We start from the raw sequence: 22877 nt of genomic DNA on the forward strand, positions 1-22877 counted from the left end.
ATAATGGAAAAATATCGTGGTCATCAAGCTTTCCGTTAAAGATATTCCACATGTTCTAATTTTTGCCAAGATCATCCACGAACGCAGTAGAAAATAATTGTCCATTAAAACAGCAGTTGTTCCAGTATCCTGACTGTACAGAAATATGCCATATAAAAAGATCTCAACCTGGAAATAGGCTGCATTCTAAAATAAGACCTGCAAACCGGCTGTCTCGAATATGGTTTCCTTCAAAAGCCAATTCAAATTGATGATAAGGTGCTCGTTTATCATATGAAAGCCCATTTGATTTATAATATGCCAGAGCGGCTGGCTCCATGTTTCACTGAAAATTGGTAGAAAGTATTACTATTCAATACTCCTGCGATATAGCCAAATCATCAAAATAGTAAGCAGGAAAAGTGAATGGCAACATTATTTATCTTGAATATTAACATTAAAGGAAAGACGGGTTTAATTTTAGCAGGATGAGGAAGCCCAGAGAGGTAGCTGTGAAGATCAGAATAAACTTCTGGTTATCTCAGCAGCAAAAGGTAGTGGCCCTGGCTCTTTTGTTTTAATTGATATATAGTTGATTTTTAAAACTCATTAGTTTCAGGTTTATAGAGCTTTGTGGTTCAGTTTTGCTTTGCTTTTACAGATTATATTGCATTATAGGTTGTTACAAGATATTGACTCTAATTCCCTCTGCTACACAGGAAATCCTTGTCATCTATTTGTATAGATAGTACTTTGTGTGGAGCTCTTTAATATGTATAATTGCACCTCAAGACTTGAGCCTTTTCCACCAATGGCTCACACAAAGGTGAGAGAGAAAATATTTTTGCAATATTTGGAAAAGTTCTAGAACACAAAGAAGGAGGAGTGGCATTAAAGATTTTTGTGTGTCCTGTAAAGTTTCCCCAAGGTCGAATTAGTCAAGATAGGGAGAAAAAAACAAGAAGGCAGCAAAGCATGGAATATGTGGTGGTTATTACTGCTGCTCCCCAAATTGGTCTGTTTTTCTCCTCCTCCCGGGCACAGGGGCGGACTGGACTGCCTGGCCCTCTTGTGGTTGGGTGGCACCATTTTGCAGAGTTCTGGCCAACGCGTTGGACGTAGCAGTGACTGGGCATTTAAATGCCAGCAAGACATCTTCGGATTTCTCCTTTCCCACTGGCCCCCGCCGCATCTGAGGAGGTGGCTGCTTTGCCAGCCTTGGTTCCAGAATGACTAAGAGTCGAGTCTCCCTGGTGACACATGTATGGGTAGAGAAATCAGTGTTATTTTAAGAAGTGTTGTTTTAAGCCTCTGAGAGCTTGAGATTGTTTTGCAGCATAACCTATTTTATTATGACCAACACATTTTTCATACAGTTTACCCGGAAAGAAAGGAAAAGAGTAACAGGGAAGAGATGGTGGCCCTGGATAGAGCCCCAAAGGAGATGAGACAAAGGGAGGAAAGGTGTAAATTCATACATAAAAGCTCCTTCCAAGCTGGATCCCTAGGGCTTGGGAGATGGTGTATTACTTCTGAAATCCAAGTCCTAATAATACCATAATTACAAACTGGGAGACAGGGTCCTGGCCCTCTTACTATTAACTACGTATGACTAAAAGGGGGATGGCCCGGCATACGTCATTGAGATACTTGTCGGCTGTGGGCCTCAGAGCTCAAAAGCATCTGTAAGCTTAACTGAGCAAAAGGATACAAGAGTGAATAAAAGCATGGATTTTGGAATCGGACAAGACTGAGTTCAAATGTCAGCTCTCCCTCCCTCTCAAATCAATCTCGGTGTCAATCTTCTTATCTCTAAAGTGGAGATAAAAACAGAACCTACTTCAAAGGTGTGATGGGAGCAGTAATTGAGGCCATATCTGAAAAGTGTCAGGTACAACGCCTGGTCTTACTAAACATTCTAGCTTTTCCAGTCCCCTGAAAGCCCAAGAGTTGGTTGGTTGTAGAACGGCTGCGTCGCTGTCACGCCTTGAACATAAGGAATCCCACTGCAGCTTCCAACTGGACCTCGGAAGCTTTCAGCCGTTGCCAGGCTCCGTGATGTACCTCAGCCTGTGACTTTAGCACTTGTGCAGCCGCCTAGGCTATCAAGGTCAGAGGCCTGCCCCAGTTTAAAAGAGATCTGTTACCTTCAGGACGGATTAGCAATGGGATCCTGCTGTGTAGCACTGGGAACTCGTGTCTAGTCATGATGGAACATGTAATGTGAGAAAAAAAAATGTATACATGTAAGTGTAACTGGGTCACTATGCTGTACAGTGGAAAAGCATATATAAATATATGATAATAAATAAATAAAATTAAAAAAAAAGAGATCTGAGAAAACCCTACTATGCAAGAGGCTAGATTAGGGCAGGATTATTCATGCCCCAAGATTCTTTTCATTTTACCAAAGAATCCTAGAATTTCCTAGTACTTTGCAGGATTCTTTCTTTCCTTTTAATGAACTGCTTGACAGAGAAAAGGAAAAATAAAACTCAATGACTTCCTTGTCCATTAAGGCTCAATCGGAAATGAGAGAAGTCGACGTAAGTGGGAAAAACGAGTTGTGAAAGCACACAATTTGCCCACGATTTTCTGAGAGCATATCAATTACGTTAGCCTGGAAGCAAAGAGACGACCAGATCCCTTGACAACAAAAATTCATCCAGAGGGTTACTGTGATAACAGCTGGCACACATCAGATTCCTCTTTCTCCGTCACAGCCAAGATCTAAAAACCCAAGCCCAAACTATGATTAGAGTGATCAAAGATCCACGGTCAGGAGAAAACACGCAATTCTGCTAAGCAGGATGAAAATGGAGTCAACTGATTCTAGCTCTGCAGTGTTAAGAGGAAGTTATTATTTTTTCGAAATAAATGAGAATATATTATGACACAGAGGCAAAATCTGCACTGCAGTGTAAATCAGAACTGAGCCGTCTCAGAAACGCCGAGCTGGCCCCTCCTCTGGCCACGCCCACCCCCATGGGCGAGAAAGTCCTCCCGCATCTGGCAATTCGGGGTATGTCGGTGGAAGGGACCAAAAGTATGAAGGCACCAAGCCCCTCATTGTACAGATGGGATGACTGAGGCCCTAAGAGATTCAGTGTTTGACCCAAGCTCAAACAAGCAACGTGGACCCAGGTTTTCCGATCCCAAGTTCAAAGTTCTGCCCACTGTAGCACGACCTTCTTTCTCCTTTCTTGAGAGTGGGATCTGTCACTGACCTCAAGCTGCCTGGTGTGGAAGCTGCCCTTTGAAGGGAAGCATGCATCAGGTGGGAACCCAAAGCCCCAAATTTCAGGGCAACTGTAAGCCTGCAGACAAGGAAAGGCAGTTGACATCTGCACCCTCCCCTGTCTTCCCTGCAAGCCACCGCCTCCTTCCCATCCTGGCACACCTGGCAGCTCACACCTCACCTGTCTCCTAAACTTTGTTCTTGCTTTGTTCCAAGACATTTTCCAAAGGGCCCTTCCAGAGGGAGCCTATAAAACATGAACCACACTCCCGCATTTAAAAGGCTTTCATCCACTGCCCTCCAGATAAAATCCAAGTGTTTCAGCAAGGCCTTCAAGGTCTGCCCCAACTCACCTCTATCTCTTCAACCTTTTGGTGAAAGACCTTCCCCACTGAGGGTTCTAAAGACTTCTTTCCACCCTTTAATACTCAGACACTAGGCACCTTCCTCTGAGGTCTTCTCTGACCTCACAAAGCAGGTTGATGGCGTCTTGTCCACAGGTACATATTACTGCCTTTTGCATGGCATTTCACAACGAAGTGTTCATGTAGCTAAAGGGTCTATATAACCCGGGATCCTGAGAGGCAGAACTGGGCTTCAGAGTCCAACAAAAACCTAAGTTGGAACCATGGCTTCCCTACTCACAGGGCAGGATATTTTTGGTCTCCAAGCTTAGTTTTGTTTTCAATAAATGGGGTATTACATACCTTACCTTGCTGAGAAGGTCAAATGGAATGACAATGCAAGGCAGAAAACAGTCAATAGTTTAATAAACGTTAGCTTCTCTCCTCTCCATCCTTTCCCATGGGCTCTAAGAACTCCCTTAAGCAAGTTTTTTTTTCCCTCATTTGTATTGCTGGTGAATAATACAGTAGGTACTCAATAAATGTTGGCAGAAATGAAAAGGAAAGGGAGAGAGGAAACAGAGGAGGGGGAGAGGAGAAGAAGAAGGAAATGAGATGGTGAAATAAGTGAATGAATGAATGAAGCTAGAAGCAAAAAGAGCCCCTGATCTGTTAGAGCTAATCAAGTTACCATACAGACAGATGACTTTAAGAGTATCCTGTCCTTCCCTACCAGTAAACTCTGAAAAGGTATCTCCAGATACTGCTGTATAACTAGGAAAACACCCTGAATCAAGAGACTAGCAGATCCACCAGAAGGCAGTGCAGCCCAGTACCGGCTCGACACAAATACTTCACAAATAATTCATCTCCCAAATTGTTCCTTCCTATTCTGCTCTACATGCAGGGCTTAATACAAAGACGGCAAATAAACTGATCTTACTCTCGTGAGGTCTCAATTATTAAGAAGGATGTGATCAGCGGTATATTGTTAAACCAGAGGGGGGAAAAGAAGCCTTAATTTGTAGTGTCCGCCAATTTCTGTGGTGTAAATACTCCAACCGTGGATGATTTCGGACTACTAAGGACATACTCATAATAATTTAGCTCACAAAATCCCTAAGATTTTAACAACAGGCTCTCAGGAGCCCTCAGCACACCGATGATTCTCTATCCCCCTTAATTTCCTCATTCTTATCATCTTTCTTGTCACTTCACTGTTTATTAATGTCCTTATTGCCTCATAGACAAGGAAAATAAAATGTGAGAAGAGCTGATTTTTCTGTCAGTTGTTCTAGCAAAGGAAATTGAATGGGAAGTTGAAATTGTTATAGAAGTGTTTATGGGTCTCAATTATCTCCATTTTCTCTGCCCTTTATTACTGCAGGTAACTGAGCAGATGCCCTAATCAAATGTGCAAAATATAAACATACTTTCTGACCGTATGTTGAATTAATTAATGGCCATAACCTGGAAATCCCAAGAGGACAAAGTAGGTATGCCGGAAACCTAAGAAGAGTTAAGTTCATCATTGGCAGAGGGGAAAATGGGCAGAGGATGGAAATAGACATTTTTCTAAAGAAGACATACAGATGGCTTGGCAGACACGTAAACATAAGCTCAGCAGCACCCATCATCAGGGAAATGCACATCAAAACTGCAATGAGATACCCCCTCGCATCTGTCAGAATGGCCATCAGCAAAAAATACAGCAAATAACAACTGTAAGCAAAGATACGCAGCAAAGAACCCTCGTGCGCTGTCAATGGGAATGTTACCTGGTACAGTCACCACGGAAAATGGCGTGGAGATTCCTCAAAAATAAAAACAGAACCACTGCACATCCAGCAGTTCTGCTCCTGGGTATTTACCCAAAGAAAACAAAAACACTCAACTGAAGACATGCCTGTATCCTCATGTTCATTGCAGTATTATTTATAGCCAAGATATGGAAGCAACCTGTCCGTCCAAAGATACATGGATAAAGATGTGGTGTGTATATACACACGTACATACATACAGTGGGCTACTACTCGGCCGTTTTTAAAAAAGACTGAAATCTTGCCGTGTGTGACAACGTGGATGGACCTTGAGGGTATTATGCTAAGTGAAGCAAGTCAGAGAAAACAAATCATCTGATCTCACTTATACGTGGAATCTAAAAACAAAACAAACAAGCAAAACAAAATGAAAACAGACCCACAAATTCAGAGAACGACCAGCTGGGGACTCAGGGGATGGGCAGAGGAGGTCAGGGGAATTAAGAGGTAAACGGATAGAAAATAAATCAAGGGAATATAATACACAGCGTAAGGAATATGGGCGATCACACTGCAACGACTGCGCATGCGGGCAGACGGTTCTAGACCTGTGGTGATCATTTCAAAACGTGTTTCCACGTCGAATCGCGCTGTTGTACACCTGAAACATAACATCGTACGTCAGCCGTCTCTCGGTTTTTAAAAAGATGGCAGAGGGCATGTTAAAAAGGAAACTCAGACCACTCCTCTGGGTAGAGACAGCACGGCGGATGTTTTTCGGGATGCCAGCCATCGCCAAGCTCAAAACGAGCAAAAGCACACCACTCACAGAAGGGAGAAAACATTCAGCAAAATGTGAGGTTTTCTCTTAACAGGGGCCGACGCTGGGGCGCTATCACTTTCACGAAGTTCTGTGATGAAGTCTCACATTCTCTGCCACAGGAAAGCGGCTCCTGGGGTGGCATCTGCGCTTTTACAGAAGAGGAAGGCAGCTGGCAATATCTCCTCCTCGCTCATGAGGACCGGGCTTGCCTTCCCCATCCCTCCGGTTCTAACAGAGGTGGCCCCAGAGGTGGCACCGTGTGAGCCATACGTCGCCCGAGGTGCTCCTGAGAGGTCCTGGCCGTCAAAGATGTGGCTCAGAGCGAGAATTGTCCATAAAAGCATGTGCATCTCTATGGCTCAGTGGGTGTTTACTGACGTGACCCCATTCTCTGTGGCAACACTCACGTGATCCGGCCTCCCTCCTTGTCGAAGCCCCAGCAGGGCCGAGAAGGGGCACCCAGCGTCGCTCCACGAGGCCCGCTGACTATCGAGGCATTTGGGGCTCCGGGGCTTTAAAGAAGCTACTGTGGCAACAGCTGTTACTTTTACTTTAGTGCTAAAGTTCAGGAACCTGAACTCAAGCCACACAGAGGAAAAAATGAGAAACATCAAAAATATGTGAAGATGAGAATACAAGAAAACCATGCCTCCGCAGGAGGAGTGAAACCAAACTACCACAGGATCCGTTTTACAGTGAGATGCCCAGATGGCAATCAACGAGCGGAGGGCACTTCCACTCCACTCAAGGGAAAGGCAACTGCGTGAAGCCGCAGCTTCGGATACGTCACACAACAAGACAAAAACATGCACAGGACAAGGGTTGCATCTGGGGCGGGCTACCTGAACGGAATCCAAGAAGGAGACAAAGACGTCATCTTACGGATCCGAAATCAATCAATCACCCAACTGCAGGAGAAGGTTACTTACTTACTTATTTTCCCTGGAGTATAATACAGCCAGCAGAGCTGGGTCGGATGAGTGAGCAGGACAACTTTAAGATACAAAAGGGGGAATGTCAGGCAGGAACGAACAGAGCCATCAGGCCCAAGAGCAGGTGGAAGAAAGGATGGCTCCACGGGGACAGGAGAGGGGGGCTGTCACCGGTCCATCGGGCATCGCTGGCTGGGCATGACTCACATCTGGCAGGGGCAGACATGAGATGACGAAACAGCGTGGCTAAGTGTCCAGATTTTAAAACAGCAAAGCGATTAGAGACACTGAGTTAAAATTGAGGCAAAAACTCTGATGTGGATCGAGACGTAAAACCCAGCAGAAGCTGACTCTTGGGGGTTGGGTGGCAGGAGGCAAGTGCTGGGAATCCGCCTGCAGGGTCCAATGCCCACCGTCTAAACGCCAGAGGAAGGAAAGCTTGACCATCAAAGAACTGCAGGGCTCACGGGGTCGCCGAAAGCAAGTGCCAGAGGCGGCGAGGGAAGTGAGGGGAGGAGGGCAGAGCTGTGACAAACACGAAACCCGAGGTTAAAATCTGTGTTCCAACACGACGTCTGCCGTTGACCTGCAGGGTTGATGGTGTGTGAGTGCACGTGCACGCCCACAGACGGGCACATGCAAATCTCCTGACCGCCCCAGGGTCTGGGAGTCTTCCTCGGGAAAATGACCAGACTGAACTATTTCGTCCGAAAAGTGTTTCCAAGCTTCATTCTAGGAAGTGAAAAAAGCAAGAGGATAATCCAGGCCTTTGGGCAAACTCAAGGCCTAGAATGAATGACAACACTTTTTTGCTCCAAAGGCTAGAAACAACCTCTGGGACACAGGAGAGGCCTCAGCACAGCCGTGAGAGGTCACCACAGCCACTAAGCCCCCACTCCCTGGTGCCTAAGCCCACAGCCCAGAAGGGCACGGCCTGGTCCTGGGACATTCCACCCCGTGGATTATTTGATGACGTCTCTGTCGCCTACCCTCCTCCCAGGGTACAATTTTCTAAAAGCAGAGAAAATCCTTCCCAAGAAAATAAACACTCCCAAACAACTGTCCCATTCTGTTACCTATTTGGATTATATAATTGCTATGAAATCAAGACTTTCTTATTGACACGCCAGAAAAGCCCTCTCAGCTCATAAGCTGAACGGCACTTTCTCCACTGTCCAAGGCGCCCAAAAAACCCTCCAAGTCCCTAAAAAGCAGTCCCCAGGGCCCACTGAGACGGAATGAAAAAGTGCACCGTTTCAACTCTGCTCGGAATGGAAACTCAGAGCAAACTATTTAAATCCATGAGGATAAGTAAGTCCTGTGTGCTGGATTCTGCAACAATCACAACAACCACACACACCCTTACTGTTCCCCTAAATGGCTCTTCATAGAAAGCGAACACTGGCTATTTTTTTCTGGCTCTGTCGAGGATGATTGAGACCAGCGTACAATCTTAACTCCCTGCTGACCAATCCGTAGATCGGAGTGACCCATGATCGGTCACTGGCATCATTTACCAGCCACCAGGGAAGCCGTCAACCCCCTCCCGACCCATCCCCACGCTAGGGAAAAACCACGAGGCCGAGCTGACTTGAATCCCACAGAGCACAACACCAATTAAAATACCTATACTTGTCGTGTTGAGTCAGCAGTAAAAAGGCTGAGGATTCCTTTTGCAGCCTGCTCTGACTTGTTCGTCTGGATCCACGTCGAAACAGCAGCAATTTGCTCTTCGTAATTCCTCTCCAGGAATACAAAGGACTAGGATATTCCTGGAATGCCCTCCTCACCACACATCAGAAGGCGTACCTCCTGTGAGCAGTGGACTTGGCCCATCCTGAGAGTGTGAAGATTAAATGAGATAATGCCTGGGAGGTGCTGAGCGAGCATCTGGTACACAATAAAGTCAATCAATCAGTAATTGCAAACACACACCCACACCCACACACACACCCCCAGCTGCGCCAAAGGGACTGTTTCCTGATGTTTATCAACTGACTTGGAACAGGGAAGATTGAAACATAAAGCAGTAGCAGTTCCACAGCCCAACCCAGAGATGTCCACAGCGCAAGCTTTGCCGTCCTCAGTTGTCTCCAAACTAATCACTTGCTGGCCATCAAGAACTTTCCACAATGGCATGGGTACGCAAACCTCACTGAGGCATCCCATCCTCAGTAACTGAGTAGTAGCAGCAGAGTGTGCGAAACAACGAGAACGGAAATGGAGAAGACTTCACGAAGAGAGAAACTTCACACAGCCCCCTGGCCCTAATCATGGGGGAGTTTTGCCAGAAAGTCACACCTCTCATGCTATGCCATGGCTGTCGTGAAGAAAGCAGGTAAATAAAGCACAGAATCGGAACATCCTAATGAGAAAGTTATCTCCCCATCGGAGACCGGTCCCTCAGGTCTAGCTCTTCTGTAAATTTTAAGCAATAAATAAATTCTTCCTGAGGCACACCTAGCAAGCTTTTGTGTTTGGCTCTGCTGTTTGGACACATACAGTTGTGTTGTCCTTCCAGCCACAAAACCAATTTTTAAGCGCTTCATGAAAACATTCATATTTTCATGCTAGGCCATAAGCAAGTTTTCCTATAATTTATAACTGAATTTTCTAGTTCCCTTGGGGCACACACAGGATATACGAGGCTCACCATCCCAGGGATACACCATCGTATGCGGCCATGGAGGATGTTTTTTAAAAAGGCAGAACAGGAATAATGTCTGGATTCCAGAAAAGCTGATGCATTTCCAACAGTCACGAGATGGTGTGGCAAAAAAAAAAAAAAAAAAAAAAAGCCATAAAACTTTGATTTTCTATTTGGTTTTGTGCTTCTTCAACCTGTCAACGTCTAGGTCACAATGTTTGTAGCATCTAAACTAGGTTTTTGGGAACACAAAGGGCAGGACTGTCACGCCTCCACAACTTGTAGAAGACCAGGCCGCTTGGCAAGTCTTAAGAGTTTCTAAACCGTGCTTTCCAAAATGCAAAGGGCAAGCCTGACGAGTCACCTTGCAGAGTGGCAAGTAACGTTCTGCCTCTGGCTGAATACACGTGGCTTCTTTCACGTGAAGTCAGTTTTTACCGCAACGCAACCCTCTAGTACTGTGAAAGTGTGTGTCCTCTACGACTCAAAGCAATAAGTGCAACTTGTAAAAGTCCGGTTTTTTTTTATTTAATACATTCTAATCAAATAGTAACAGCAGTAAATAAACACTTTGAAAAACAGGCAGGTATCCCCCCATATCTGGAAGAAAATTAAGCCAAAGGGTTCTACATGGTAGAAGGGAGACACCTGTGAATGTCCATGGTTAGACCCCTTGGAAATTTCTAAAGCCATTTGCAAAGAATCAATGGCAACCACGTTGTGGGACACAGCTCCTTCCAAGGGTAAAATGTCTCTATCTACAGGGTTTTATGAACAGGGATTGAGTTGCACCTGTATAGCAGGACATTCTTGTCTTTAGCCTTAAAGGAAAAGAAGAAGTCTTTTCCGTGTGCACCAGTGTGAAATATTTCTGAAATAAGGCTCCCTTGAAATGGATTACTACAGTACTCATTCACAGGAGAGAGTTCATACATGTAGTAAAAAGACAAAGACAGGATTTCATGGTCACTTTTTTTTGGTGGATTTGGTTAATTGCATAAAATGAAGGATAAATACTCACAAGCACGTCTGTTTAACACATCTCCTAGGTACACCAGAATGCCAAGTACCCCATCTCCTAAAAGAGACTGATCACCAGGCAATCAAAACTGCGCTGAAGCCTGTGTCAGTTTGGTTCCCTCCACTTCGGCGGCCCAAGGGGAGGGAGCGCCTTCTCTACCCCCGGCGCTGGGACCTGCCACTTAACAGAAAGCAACCTCAGAAAGGCAGAGTCCTGATCAAATGTTCCTTCAGCCTTTCCTTGGGACATTTGCTCTTTACCTGAAATGGATCAAATGGTCTCGGTCAGTCTTACGGAGGGAAGTACCCCTCAGGGGAAAAGATCTGGGGGAGCTTTAAAGACCTAGCTACCTTGCCACGCGTTTAAGTGAGATGGCCTTCAGCGGTTCTTAGCGTTCCGCGGGGTCCTCCAGGGCCGGCACTCCCGTCTGGGGTCTGGGTCCTCTCTCACAGAGCTGCATTCCGAGAGACGCTACAGGAGGCGTGTTTAGCAAACGAGAAACACTTACACCTGGAATTTATATTCTTCCAAGTAATCTTTTAGTCTTGTTGGTAAAGGCAGTCCCCAGATAGTACCGGTACATTTGTTAATGGTGAGTCTACAGAGATGCTGCAGGGGTGGTGCTGATGTGTAGAGCGGTTTGGTCAGATAGAGGTGAACGGTGCCGTTCCGGGGGGCTTCTGGGCCCGTCCGCTTATCCTTGCACATCTGAACATAGTAGTCGATCAGATGAACCACACTGTCAAATTGCTTAAGCTTGGACTTGACACATATGATAGAGTCCAATCTGAATTTCCCGTCTTGGTATTCGATGCGCAGATTAGTTGGTCCAGCTGATGTTTTAACAGATATTGTTAGTAGGTAGTCTGAGTGCGAACTATCTCTAATCAAGAAAGTTCCTTCGGGTGCCTCTTTTAATTTCTCTTTGGCTTCATTAACAGTCATACTTCCCCAGTACCAACCTGGGGGTTTTGTTCGAAAAGAAAAAGAAAAGAAGGTAAAACAGTTAATATAGAGAATTTCTAAAAGAGGGCAAGTACTTGGAAACAATTCTTCTGGAAAGAAATGCGTGAGTGAAAGGTTACCAGAGGCTACCATCAATACTTTCTGTAGAAACTGAATGCAAACGTAGGTCCATTTTGCTTGTGGAACCAACTGCGAGACACTTTTCTTTTTCAAAAAGTACCTTTCTGTAACTGTTCTTCTAACTCTAAGATTTCCTCCTAACAACAACGACAACAACAAAGAGTGTTTGCAAAATGACACACTGGCTGACCAGGCATGATGCTTCTCCACCAAGTGAAATCAAGTCAAGATTTAAAGTAAATTAAATGTCAGATGTTAGAAATTAAAGCCATGCCCTTCCAGCTCCAGTAATTCTGACAGAATAAAAACCAACTTTTTGGATGTCCGTGGCCATCCTCACCCTCCCCAAACCTGTTAATGGCTGCGTCCATCTCCCTTTCCAAAGGTCTGGGAAGTGCTTCTATTTACTTGTTTTCAAAGGGCAGTTCAAGTATCATAGCTTCTGTTTGCTGCTTTGACCACAACTACCTTATCGGCCATTGAGAAATTGAGAGAAAGCACAATTGATAATTACTTCTTCAAGTTTCCAGTCTTGCATAAACTCTCCTGGACTTTGCCCTAATCCAAACCCAATCACAACCGTCGGTCTCCCCAACATTCTCGATTCGATCTGCCTGCTCAGCTCCCGGGGCCCATCAGGTTCTTAAAATGGACTTAGCGACAGCCTGCACTTTAAAAGTCTGACCAACACGCGTCCCCTCCACCCCCCACCCCCGCCGCCCAAAAAAAAAAAAAAAGAAAGGCTCGGAAACCTGCAATTTGCTGGTTCCTCCCGCGAAGGGAAAGCCCGTGGCCTGCGCGGAAAGACCGGAACCTCAAGTGAAGGAAACTTTCCCTCTCCTCCCGAGAGCAAAACTGCAACTGTGCCCCAAACGTTAGCTTTGAGGATCCAGATTTTAAAAGTGAGCTAGCTTGCCAGATTTTTTTTTTTTTTCCAATCTTTTCTTCTTTCAGATGCCGAGAGACAACAGGGAGCCGCTCAAAGCCACTACACTTAAAACAAGCAAGCCCACTCTGGTCGAAGGCTTCGCAACCCTCCTCCTTTCCGGCTCTGCCGCAGCCGCCTGCGCGGCAATCTGTCGGTCCCTGAACTTGGCGGCCAAGATTCCAGGCTGCAGCGGCTGCCGGGCCCGGGAGCCGGATGCAGCTGAAGCTTCGGGCAGCGCAGCGCCCACTCGCCGCCCGCGCACCCGGTGCACAGGAAAGGCGCCGGGCACTTTCTCCGGCTAGGGTCCGAGCCCTAGTGCCGACCCCCCAAAGAGCCGCGGAAAAACAGCCGAGGTTCTAGCCCCTAAGAGGCGATTTCCAAAGAGCCCTTCTCGCGCTTTGCCCTCTCGAGTCCCTGGAGAAACACGCTTTTTTTTCGCATTCCTAAGGACTCAGTGCCGTGTGGGCATCCTCCCCGTGAGCCCCTGCCCAGGGGCGGGGACGGCAATCTACTGCTTCTCCAGTCGGCCCCACTTCCCAGCCTCGCCAGCACAGCCCCATCCGCTGTGTCTTTGCGGAGGCACCCCCTTCCCGCACGCGTCGCGGCCGATCCGATCCCTACCTGTGTGACTAAGCTCCCGCAGGGCTTTCGCCAGTCGCGCCGCCTCTGGGGACGGCTCCTCCGCCGACCCCGAGGTCCCCCACTGGCTCTGCGTCCCTTCCGCGCCATTCCCGGAGGGCTCGAGGCACCGCAGGGTCATGAGAGAAGGGTCACCGCGGCAAAGACAGGTGGCCGCCTGAGCTGGGGTCGGAGAGGGGCAACGCGTCCTTAGAAGTCAGTGAGAACCCCAAAACGAATCCCTGAGGAGTCCCCGCAATGGTGGAGGGGATGGGGAGCTTCTGGTTCTTCTTCCCCGGGTCCCAGTGCACGGATGGTGAAGTCCCCAGCAGGCGCGGTCACGCACAGTTTGCCTGCAAAGAGAAAGTGGAGGGTTGGGTCAGTCGGAACCGGACCCCTGCGGCTGGGGCGTAGGTGGAGGGACGTGGAAAATCCCGGGGACTCCTCCGCGCCTGTGCTCCTGCACCATTTAACCCCAACCAGTTACTGTCCTGGCCCGTTCTAGAAAAAGGATAAAGAGGGAGCAAAGATTCGAGACGCAAGAGTTGGGGGGGTGGGGGGGGGGAGGACAGGATGAGGGTGGGGACCGGGTGTTTTCCCGCCTAGGGCTGCTCGCTGAATTCGCAGACTAGCAGATTTATAAGAGCAAAGAATCACCTGCGGCTACGGTGGTAAATAGGCCAAGGCCCTAGTCAAGGACAAGTAGAAAACATTTAAAAGAACCGGAGAGGTTCCCAAATTGGCGCTCCCATCTCACACTCTGCACCGCGGGGAGCCCCAAGGGGAAGCGCCGAGCACAAATCTAGTTCCCCGCCCTACGACGCCGCGGGGCTCCTGGAGCAGAGCCGGCAGCCCGGGACACGGAGGTGCGGGAGCCGCCGCGACTGGGCGGCCGAGGCTGCCTCGCTCCCCTCCCCCAGCTTCCCGGCGCCCACTTGGGGTCGGGGTGGGGGGCGCCGTGGCTGCAGCTCCAAAGGCCATGCGGCTGCTGCTGCGTTGCCGCCGCGGGCGCTGTCGAGGAATCCGCCCGAGCGCGCAGCCCTCTCGGGGGCTCAGAGCCGCGACCTGAGCCGCGGCAGAGCAGGCGGCAGCCAGCGCTGAAGGACGTGCTAGACAACAAACGCCAAGCCCTTACCTCCGCCTCGGCAGCCGCCGCCGCCGCCTCCGCACCAGGCTGCCTCCCCAGCCGGCCTGGGGCGGGGGAGCCGGGAGGGGCCCGGGAGGAGGGGTATCTGCCCGAGTTTCCCCTGTAGACTTTTAATTTGGGAACGAGATGCCTAGGGATGTAACGAGCCATGCGCTCGGCGGCGGGGGCGGCCGGAGTTCTCGGCGCAGAGGGCAAACATAAGCCCTGGGGACCATCGCCTCGACCCTCCAGGGTCCAACACCCCCTCCAGGCTCGGACACCCCCGACCCGGGGCAGCTGCTGGGTTTCCCCCCGGCGCAACCCAGGAGATGGAAAGGAGGGAGGGAGGAAGGAGTCGGGGAGGGAGGCGAGAGGGTGGGGAGGAGCAGGAGATCAGGTTATTAGGATTATTAATTTGGATGGCAGTTTACGGGAGGTTGGGGGGGGGAACCTCTGGAGACTTCCAGACGCCAGGAAAGAACCGGAGAAAGCAGGCAGTAGCTCCCAGCCTCCGGGCAAAGCCGCAGCTAGGACTCTCCCCCTAGCTGCTCCCAACTGCGGAAGCCAAGGCTGCCGGGCGCTTGCAGCCGCGCCCCGATGCCCTCCCCAACCCTCTTAGGGGCGGAGCCTTCGTGCGCCCCAGACCGATACCTGCTGCCTGCCCCGGCCCAAGCTCCTTCGGCGCCCCAGCTGCCGGAGAGAGGGATCCTAGGCTGTGCGCCCGGGGCCCCGGCACGCACTGTCCGCGGCTCGCGCAGCGCCAGTGGCGGCGGGCAAGAAGGCTCATGCTTCCAGCGAAGCCCAAGGCCCGCGAGCCGCCGTGGCGGCGGCGAGACTAGACAAGAGTTAAACGTCTGTCCCCAGAGCAGTGTGTGCGCGCTACTTCCCAGACCGACGCGCCTCCCTCGCCTCCCCCCCTCCCTCCCGGGTCCGCGCTCCCCGCGCGCCCCGCCCGGCGGCTGCGGAGGCCGCTTTCCAGGAACTTTCCAGGAATCCACCTCACGTGATCACGGCCCCCGCTACTGCTTTAAAGAGGCTCTGGCGCTATTGCGCAGGCTTCATGGGAGCGGGGCTCGGAGCGCTCGGGTGCGGACCTGGGCAGGGTAGAAGCCTGGGAATCCGCCCTCCTCTGACCCCACCCCCTCCAGAGGCTCGGAGAAGCGAAGCCCCTAGCCGCTGGCGTCCTGGTTCGGAGCCTCCCCCCAATCTGTGCAAGATGCGCGTCGGGGTCGAGAGGACTGCAGACATCCTTGCCCCTCGACCCGCGGCAGGAAGTTGTTTTTCTCATCCCCTCCGCGCCTTTTCGACGCAACCCTCCATGGTGCACATTTTGTGAAGGGGATGCAGGAGAGACTGGAGGTCCTCGGACATGACCCCTAAGATACATTACTGGGTGGGGTGCGAGAGCTCCCTCTCCAGCCCTCGGCGCCCATGCCCGGGAGCCGAAGGGAGCGGGCCGATGATGGTCCTCTGGGCCCAGGTCCTAGAAGGCTGACAGCAGGCGGAGAGCGGCGCCTCCTTAAGCAGCGCGGGCCGCTCTCAGTCTCCTCCCCCTGGCGGTTTTCCTCGCCGTCTCTCGCACGGGCCTTGCCCGGCTCCTCCTTCCTTACTTCTCGCCGCTCCACCGTCTCCTTCCGGCCGCCCAGCGGCCCTGCCGGCTCACCTGCGCTGGTCGCGAAGGGGGCTCTCGGACCCGCGCGCCCTTGCGGTCCTGGACGGCTGGCCTCCGTGTCCGCAGTCGGAGGAGCGCGCGGCTCTGCGATTTCCCGCAGAGTCGGGACCGGGAATGCGGAAAGATCTCGCCTCTTCTTTCCTTCCTGGGGACCCTCACCCCCTCCCACCCACTTGGAGGCCACCTGGCCTTAGTTGAAACTCTGCTCCTGGCTTGCACGTCCGGCCCCCGAAATTTGACCTACTTTAAATGTGACCTACTTTTTAAAAACCATTAATACTCACGGGAAAACCGGATCCAAAATTTCGATAACCATTTTTCTTTGAAATACTATTCGATTGCATCACTACTCCAAAGCTTGAAAGGTCAATGGCCACTTTTAGTTGAAGCGTTGGCTACGGGGAAGGGGGGGAGGCAGGGGGAGGGGCGCGGGGGAGGCGCGGCTCACAAACCTTGCCTGGCGCCCCCCCTGCTGGCTCTGAGACGAAGCGTAAACCAGCGCCTGGCCTCTTGGCCGGGAGTCCTCAACAAATGGCTTTTCTCAATAGTTTTCCTGCTTTGAATAAGGAACTATGCAAATGATAGGCAGGTTAGCCAGAAAGGACGGGAAAAGTAGCATTTCCCAGCTAACGAAGAGTTTTGTCCAGGATGGAGTCGCGTGCACGGAATCAAGTGTTTTGTTTCTTGGAGTCTGACTTGGAGGGCAGAGCTTATCCATCCCTAGTCAAAACCCTCTGTAAAGGAGCTGGATAATTTTGCGTAAGTCATTTACCACCCTTGGACGCTGGATCTTTTCTATAAAATTAAGGGACTGGGCTCTGGTTTTTGGCGAGGAACGGGGGTGAACGAACAACTAAGATTCCCTGTGGAGTTTGTGTGTAGTCTGAGGCCCAGAACCCTTAAGAACCACTACATCTCCCTGGGTTCCCTGTACTCTCAATTATTCCATGCATCTTCTCCTTCCGAGCTAGAGAAGCCCAGAGGAAGGGTGTACCCACTTTTCTGTATTTTAAAAGTTTGGGGTGTTTTTGTTTTTTTGAGGCCAGGAATCAAACTCACGCCACAGCAGTGACCCAGGGCCACAGCAGTGACCACACTGGATCCTTAACCACTAGGCCACCGGAGAACTCCAAAAGATATTTTTAAAATTTTACAAGAATAAAATGTGTTCCCGGTGTGGCACAGCAGAAACGAATCCGACTAGGAACCATGAGGTTGCAGGTTTGATCCCTGGCCTCCCTCAGGGGGTCAAGGATGCCGTGTTGCTATGAGCTGTGGTGTAGGTCACAGACTCGGCTTGGATGTGGTGTGGCTGTGGTGTAGGCCGGCAGCTGTAGCTCTGATTAGACCCCTAGCCTGGGAACCTCCACATGCTGCAGGCCCTAAAAAGCCAAAAATAAAATAATTTCTATTTGGTTGGCAAGTTGAAATGAATCTCCCTTCTTAAAGAGCTTTCCTCTGGGCCTTTGCACATGCCCCGCCCTCTTCCTGGAACGCCCTTCCCCAGACTGAGTGCGGGGCAGACGCTCATCATTCAGGGCCCAGCTCAGTCAGCTCCACAGAGAATCAGTGTCCACAAAGATTACATTAAGCACAATACCAGCTAAGGGGGGACAAGTTTGTATCAAAGCAGGACTTTTGACTTCTGTTTGTTTCTGAAATGTTTCTCGGCAATGCCCAGCATTTTATTGGCCCCAAGAAACACATATGGGAACCACTTAGGTGAATGTTTATGGGATCATGTTAGGTGAAAATAAGTAGGATATGAAATTGTATCTACGCTCTGATTTGGACATTATAATATTATGCATGTGGACATGACAGAAAGTGAAGAAATGAAAGCAGCTCTTTTTCAGGGTAGCAAGATGTGGGTCTGGCAAGACCCTAGAAGGTCTGGTCCTGTTCTCCTCTCGGATCTCTTCTCCTCCTGCTTTGTTCCTTGATCACAAAGTCTAAGTCACAGCGGGCTCCTTGCTATTTGCAGAACCCTCCCCCTGCTCCTTCTTTGGAACCGCTGTCTGTTGTTTCCTCTACCTGTGAGGCTCTTCCTCCAGGTAATCCGCATGCTTTGCGTTCTCACTTCCCCACATCTTTATTTAGTGTCACCTTCTTTTTTTTTTTTTTTTTTTTTTTTGTCATTTTTGCTATTTCTTGGACCGCTCCCACGGCATATGGAGGTTCCCAGGCTAGGGGTCCAATCGGAGCTGTAGCTGCCAGCCTACGCCAGAGCCACAGCAACGCAGGATCCGAGCTGCGTCTGCAACCTACACCACAGCTCACGGCACCGCCGGATCGTTAACCCACTGAGCAAGGGCAGGGATCGAACCCGCAACCTCATGGTTCCTAGTCGGATTCGTTAACTACTGTGCCACGACGGGAACTCCTACTGTCACCTTCTTAGTGAGACTTGCTTGATCACCCTATTCAGAATCCACCCTCTCCCCACACCCCTTCTCTTTCCTCCGCTCTGGTTTTTTCCCCTTACGCTTAATCACTGTCTAACCTAGTTTATGTTTTATCATGGGTCCTGTCTTTCTCCCCCAGAACGCAAGCTTCATGAGGACATGTGTTTGTATTTGAACTTGAATTTGCATAAGATTATCATATCTTGGCCTGTGTGAAACCCAACAGTCACCTTCTGGTCACTGCCCCAGAGCTGCTTGTTAGCTTTATTTTAGCTTTTATTTTATTGTTGTATTTTATTTGCTTTTTAGGGCCACACCCATGGCATATAGAGGTTCCCAGGCTAGGGGTCCAATCAGAGCTACAGCTGCCGACCTACACCACAGCCACAGCAATGCCAGATCTGAGCCTCATCTTTGACCTACGCCACAGCTCACAGCAACACTCACACACACCCCTGTGTGTTTTGGTTGATCTACCAGGATTCTAAGAAAAAAATGTGAATCAAATGAAAAATCTAGAGGATTCACCCCCAAAGAGATCCAGAACTTTGCTTTCTCTTAACCAGCCCTAAGATCTTTGCACACGGGGCCCCATTCCCTCAAGGCGGTGATCCGCCGAAGCAGGGTCATGACTGCCCCTTCGGAAGGAACACGCCCTTGCGTGCGCCGCAGTCCTCCCTGTCCTCCAGGGACCCCCAGCACTGAACATTACCCACCACTTGCCAACCCCTTTGCATTGTTGGTTTTCTTCAGGTGGAGAAGGATTTCTCTGGCCCGGTGTCTCTACCAGAGCGGGGAAATGAAAGACAAGCCAAGACTCTGTCAAGACAAATGGGAGAGAACCTACTCCTCTGCTGGACGTGAAGCACATGTCCCGGTTTAACAGGCAAACCAGACGATGCTGAGTCCTCACACCTGATCTCGTTCGTTCTGCCTTCCTCCCTGGCCCGGCAGGCAGGTGCGTGTCGAGTCCATCGAAGACGTTCTCTGCAGAAAAGCGTTCTGGAGGGAGGCACAGATTTGGGAGGTTAATTGACAACCTGAAGCCTGACTGTGACTCCTCGGGGGGCCTGTTGACCTCAGGTGAGACCCCTTGTCCTAGAGGGAGGACAGTCTTGAGGGGTAAATTCTGCTTTCAGTGTTGTACGGTGCATTTCTTACTGGAACTGGCCTATGTGGTCAGAGGGTCACCCATCAGAAGACTTTGGTGCTGGAAAAGACACTATTTCACTAGTGCGGGGTAAGTTTCTTCATCTCTTTTCTCCTCCCTCAAGATGCCTTAACCTTCTGGCCTCCTGGTTTCTCAACACACACCAAGCCCGCCTCAGGATCTTTGCACTGACTCTGAAATGCTATCCTGCAATATCCTCGTGGCCTTGATCCTTCACTTTGCTCAGGTCTTTGCTCAAAGAGACCTCCTTTGCTTATCGGTGATTGTTTATTTCCCCTGCTATTCATCCCAGCATTTACCACTCTCTGATGTCATCAGTGTTTGTCATTTGATATGTATTTCATGTCTCTCTTCCACTGGAAATGTAAGAGGGACTCTGTTATCTTTGCTCTTGTATCTCCAATGCTGAAAATAGCTTCTGGCCCGTAGCAGACATCTGACCTCAAGTTACCAAATCAATCAATCAATCAAAGGCATCTGCAAGTAGGGAAATGGAAACAGGTTCACTACCTTCTTTCTGGCCTGGATCCATTTCACTTTCTCATCTTCCCTTGCTTGCCTGTGCTTCTCAGCTTAATCTTTCGCTCAGCCTACGGACTCGGATCTGCTACCAAGAGGCGCTTCGGCTCTCCCGGAGTTGCTCCTTCACCTCCATGAGCCTAACCTCACATCTCTTGTACCTGGTAGACGGCATGTGAGAGACTCAACCACTCAACAACTGTTCTTGAGTGTGTAAAATGTCCTAGGTCTTGTGGACAAGTGTGACTCAGTCCAGCAACAAAACCACCAGGAAGTCACTTTAGCAAATGGGGGGAGAGATGTGGAGGAACTCAGGGGGCCCTTGCAAATAGCTGGGAAGCACAGGACCACCTTGGGAAGTCCAGAAAGGCTTCCTAGAAGAGGAGACCTTGATCAAACCCCTTCACTTCTCTGGATTCTTGTTTTCTCCTTAAAAAATAATTTTTTTTGGACTTGATGAGTGATTATGTTTCCTTCTCATTCAAATCACCTTCCACGCTCTGCTCCACGACGTCCCAAAGAGCAACTGATGGTGTTATCAGACCTAAGCCTGGGCAGCTTCTAGGTATGTTTGATTTTCCAGAGGAGGTCACGAAGGTCAAGGCCTGGTACGATGATGTGGTAAGCAGAACAGGCAGAAGAAATACCTATCAGTAAATAACAAACACGGCTCCTGACTCAGTCATGGAATTCTGAGAAGTAGCAGCACCCAGTGAACCAACCTGGAGATTGGCAATCATGGGTGAAACTAACTTTAACCAAAGGCGTGTGGCAGAGCTACAAAAGGCAGGCTCTGAACCCTACAGGCAGAAGCCACCTCCTCAAGTCGCAGGACAGCTTCCATATACACGCCTCATGGAAAGACCAGCTGATCACGTATACAGGCCTTTTTTGCTTTCCTAGCCCATTAGATTATAATGATCCTGCCCTGCCATAAAGGAAAGCAATATAATATCACCACCTCGCCTTTATAGGATGGCTTTAATCTCTCCTCACCAATATGTCACAGCATATACCTGACCACTGATGGTTGGCTATAAGAAGAACCAACCATAGATATAGAAAAGAAATATCTACTTTACCTGTAAGGAAATTAAACCAAAGTAGATTAAGTAGGTTTCTGCACTCGGAAACAAACCATCCTTTGGAAAACAGCATGGGGTATGGTATGAACAGTGAAAACTTTCTAAGTGGAAAAGTAGCTTGGAGGGTGAGTTGCTCTTAAAATAGGTCATTCAGAAGTTCCCACTGTGCTACAGTAGGTTAAGGATCTGGCGTTGCCACAGCTGTGACTCAGAGTCAGTCCGGGCCTGGGAACTTCAGTATGCTGTGGGTGCAGCCAAAAACAAACAAAAAACAGTGAAAAATTAAAATTTAAAAATAAACAAATAGGAGTTCCCGTTGTGGCGCCGCGGAAACGAATCCGAATTGGAACCAGGAAGTTGAGGGTTTGATCCCTGTCCTCCCTCAGTGGGTTAAGGATCTGGCATTGCCATGGGCTGAGGTGTAGGTTGCAGGTGCAGCTTGGATCCCATGTTGCTGTGGCTCTGGCGTAGGCCGGTGGCTATAGCTCCAATTAGAACCCTAGCCTGGGAACTTCCATGTGCCGTGAGTGCGGCCCTAAAAAGACAAAAGACAATAAATAAATAAATAGGTCATTCAAATCACTGAAAGTGCTATTCCAACAAATGTGGCTGTTAACTTTTCAAAGATTATTTACAATGTTTAAACCTAGGCTAGGGATAAAGAATCCAGGGGGGAGAGTTGAATTCTTCCTGTTTTGTTTTAAAATACTGCCAATGAAGAAATTGTTACATTTCAATATGTGCCAACAATTCCAAAGATAAACACTAAAGTCACATCTTATTTATTTTAAAATACTAAAAACCAGAAACTCTGTTTAGAAATGACTCTGTGAGCATCATGAATGGTAAAATCCTACCATTTTCCCTTTGGCTTTTCCAGCGCTTGCTAGAAAGGAGATTTTTATTGCATCTTCTCTTTTTCTCTTCCATTTTTAAAACAAATCTTAAAAAAGGCAATGTTTTCTAACAATGCCATCAGGCAAATCTTTGTCTTTCATGACATAAAATTTTTAGCCAAAGTCTATGTGCAATGCCTTCTACTTTGCCACAACCACCAAATTTCTTCTGCCCCATGTTCACTGTCAGCCAAATTAACTGCATTGTAATCTGTTCACTGCAGCCCTTAAATGGACAAAAATAAAGATGGCATAATAAAAATGTCACAATAAAGATGGTATGAATAAACAAATATCACTATTAGCACCTGGGAAATCAGAAGACAGTTATAATATGCCAACATCTCACACAAAGACCATCACAAAAGAATAAGACACCTGCTACCAAAGCCCACTCAACAAGAAATGGATAACCTGTATAGCCCTATTTCTACTAAAAAAATAGACTCCAGATTCAGAAGGCTTTATTGGCAAAGTTTACCAAACATATAATGAAGAAACAACACCTATTCTACATAGACTTTTCCAAAAAATAGAAGTGGGAACATTTCATAACTCATTCTATGAGGCCAGCACTATCTAGATATCAAAGATAGGTAAGACAGGAAACTATACACCAATTTCTCT

General features: G+C 48.8%; 1 protein-coding gene and 1 long non-coding RNA gene across 12 annotated transcripts in view; one reads left to right on the forward strand and one right to left on the reverse strand.

The window, feature by feature from the left end:
- SOCS2 (suppressor of cytokine signaling 2) overlaps window positions 1–16583 on the reverse strand; it is a 106097-nt gene extending 89514 nt beyond the window's left edge. For 2 of the 11 annotated variants that reach the window (XR_014845089.1, XR_014845091.1), the window contains exons 1-3: window positions 14512–15074; window positions 13380–13729; window positions 11095–11706 (exon numbers count right to left, since the gene is read on the reverse strand). Coding sequence is in view for 7 of the 11 variants with exons in the window: in XM_013998084.3 (XP_013853538.1) it covers window positions 11249–11706; window positions 13380–13518 (597 nt within the window). In the remaining 4 variants the exon portion in view is untranslated. 11 annotated transcript variants of the gene reach the window in all.
- On the forward strand, window positions 16557–20724 carry LOC146403571 (uncharacterized). The gene is made up of 3 exons (XR_014804389.1): window positions 16557–16933; window positions 19333–19537; window positions 19719–20724. It is a non-coding gene; the product is annotated as an uncharacterized LOC146403571 (long non-coding RNA).
- The last annotated feature ends 2153 nt before the right edge of the window (window positions 20725–22877 follow it).

The sequence above is a fragment of the Sus scrofa genome, chromosome 5, assembly GCF_054392235.1.
Source record: "Sus scrofa isolate SSC_HxYL_T2T_F1_AM1 chromosome 5, Sscrofa_HxYL_maternal_Yorkshire_Landrace_v2.0, whole genome shotgun sequence".
Lineage (NCBI taxonomy): Eukaryota > Metazoa > Chordata > Mammalia > Artiodactyla > Suidae > Sus > Sus scrofa.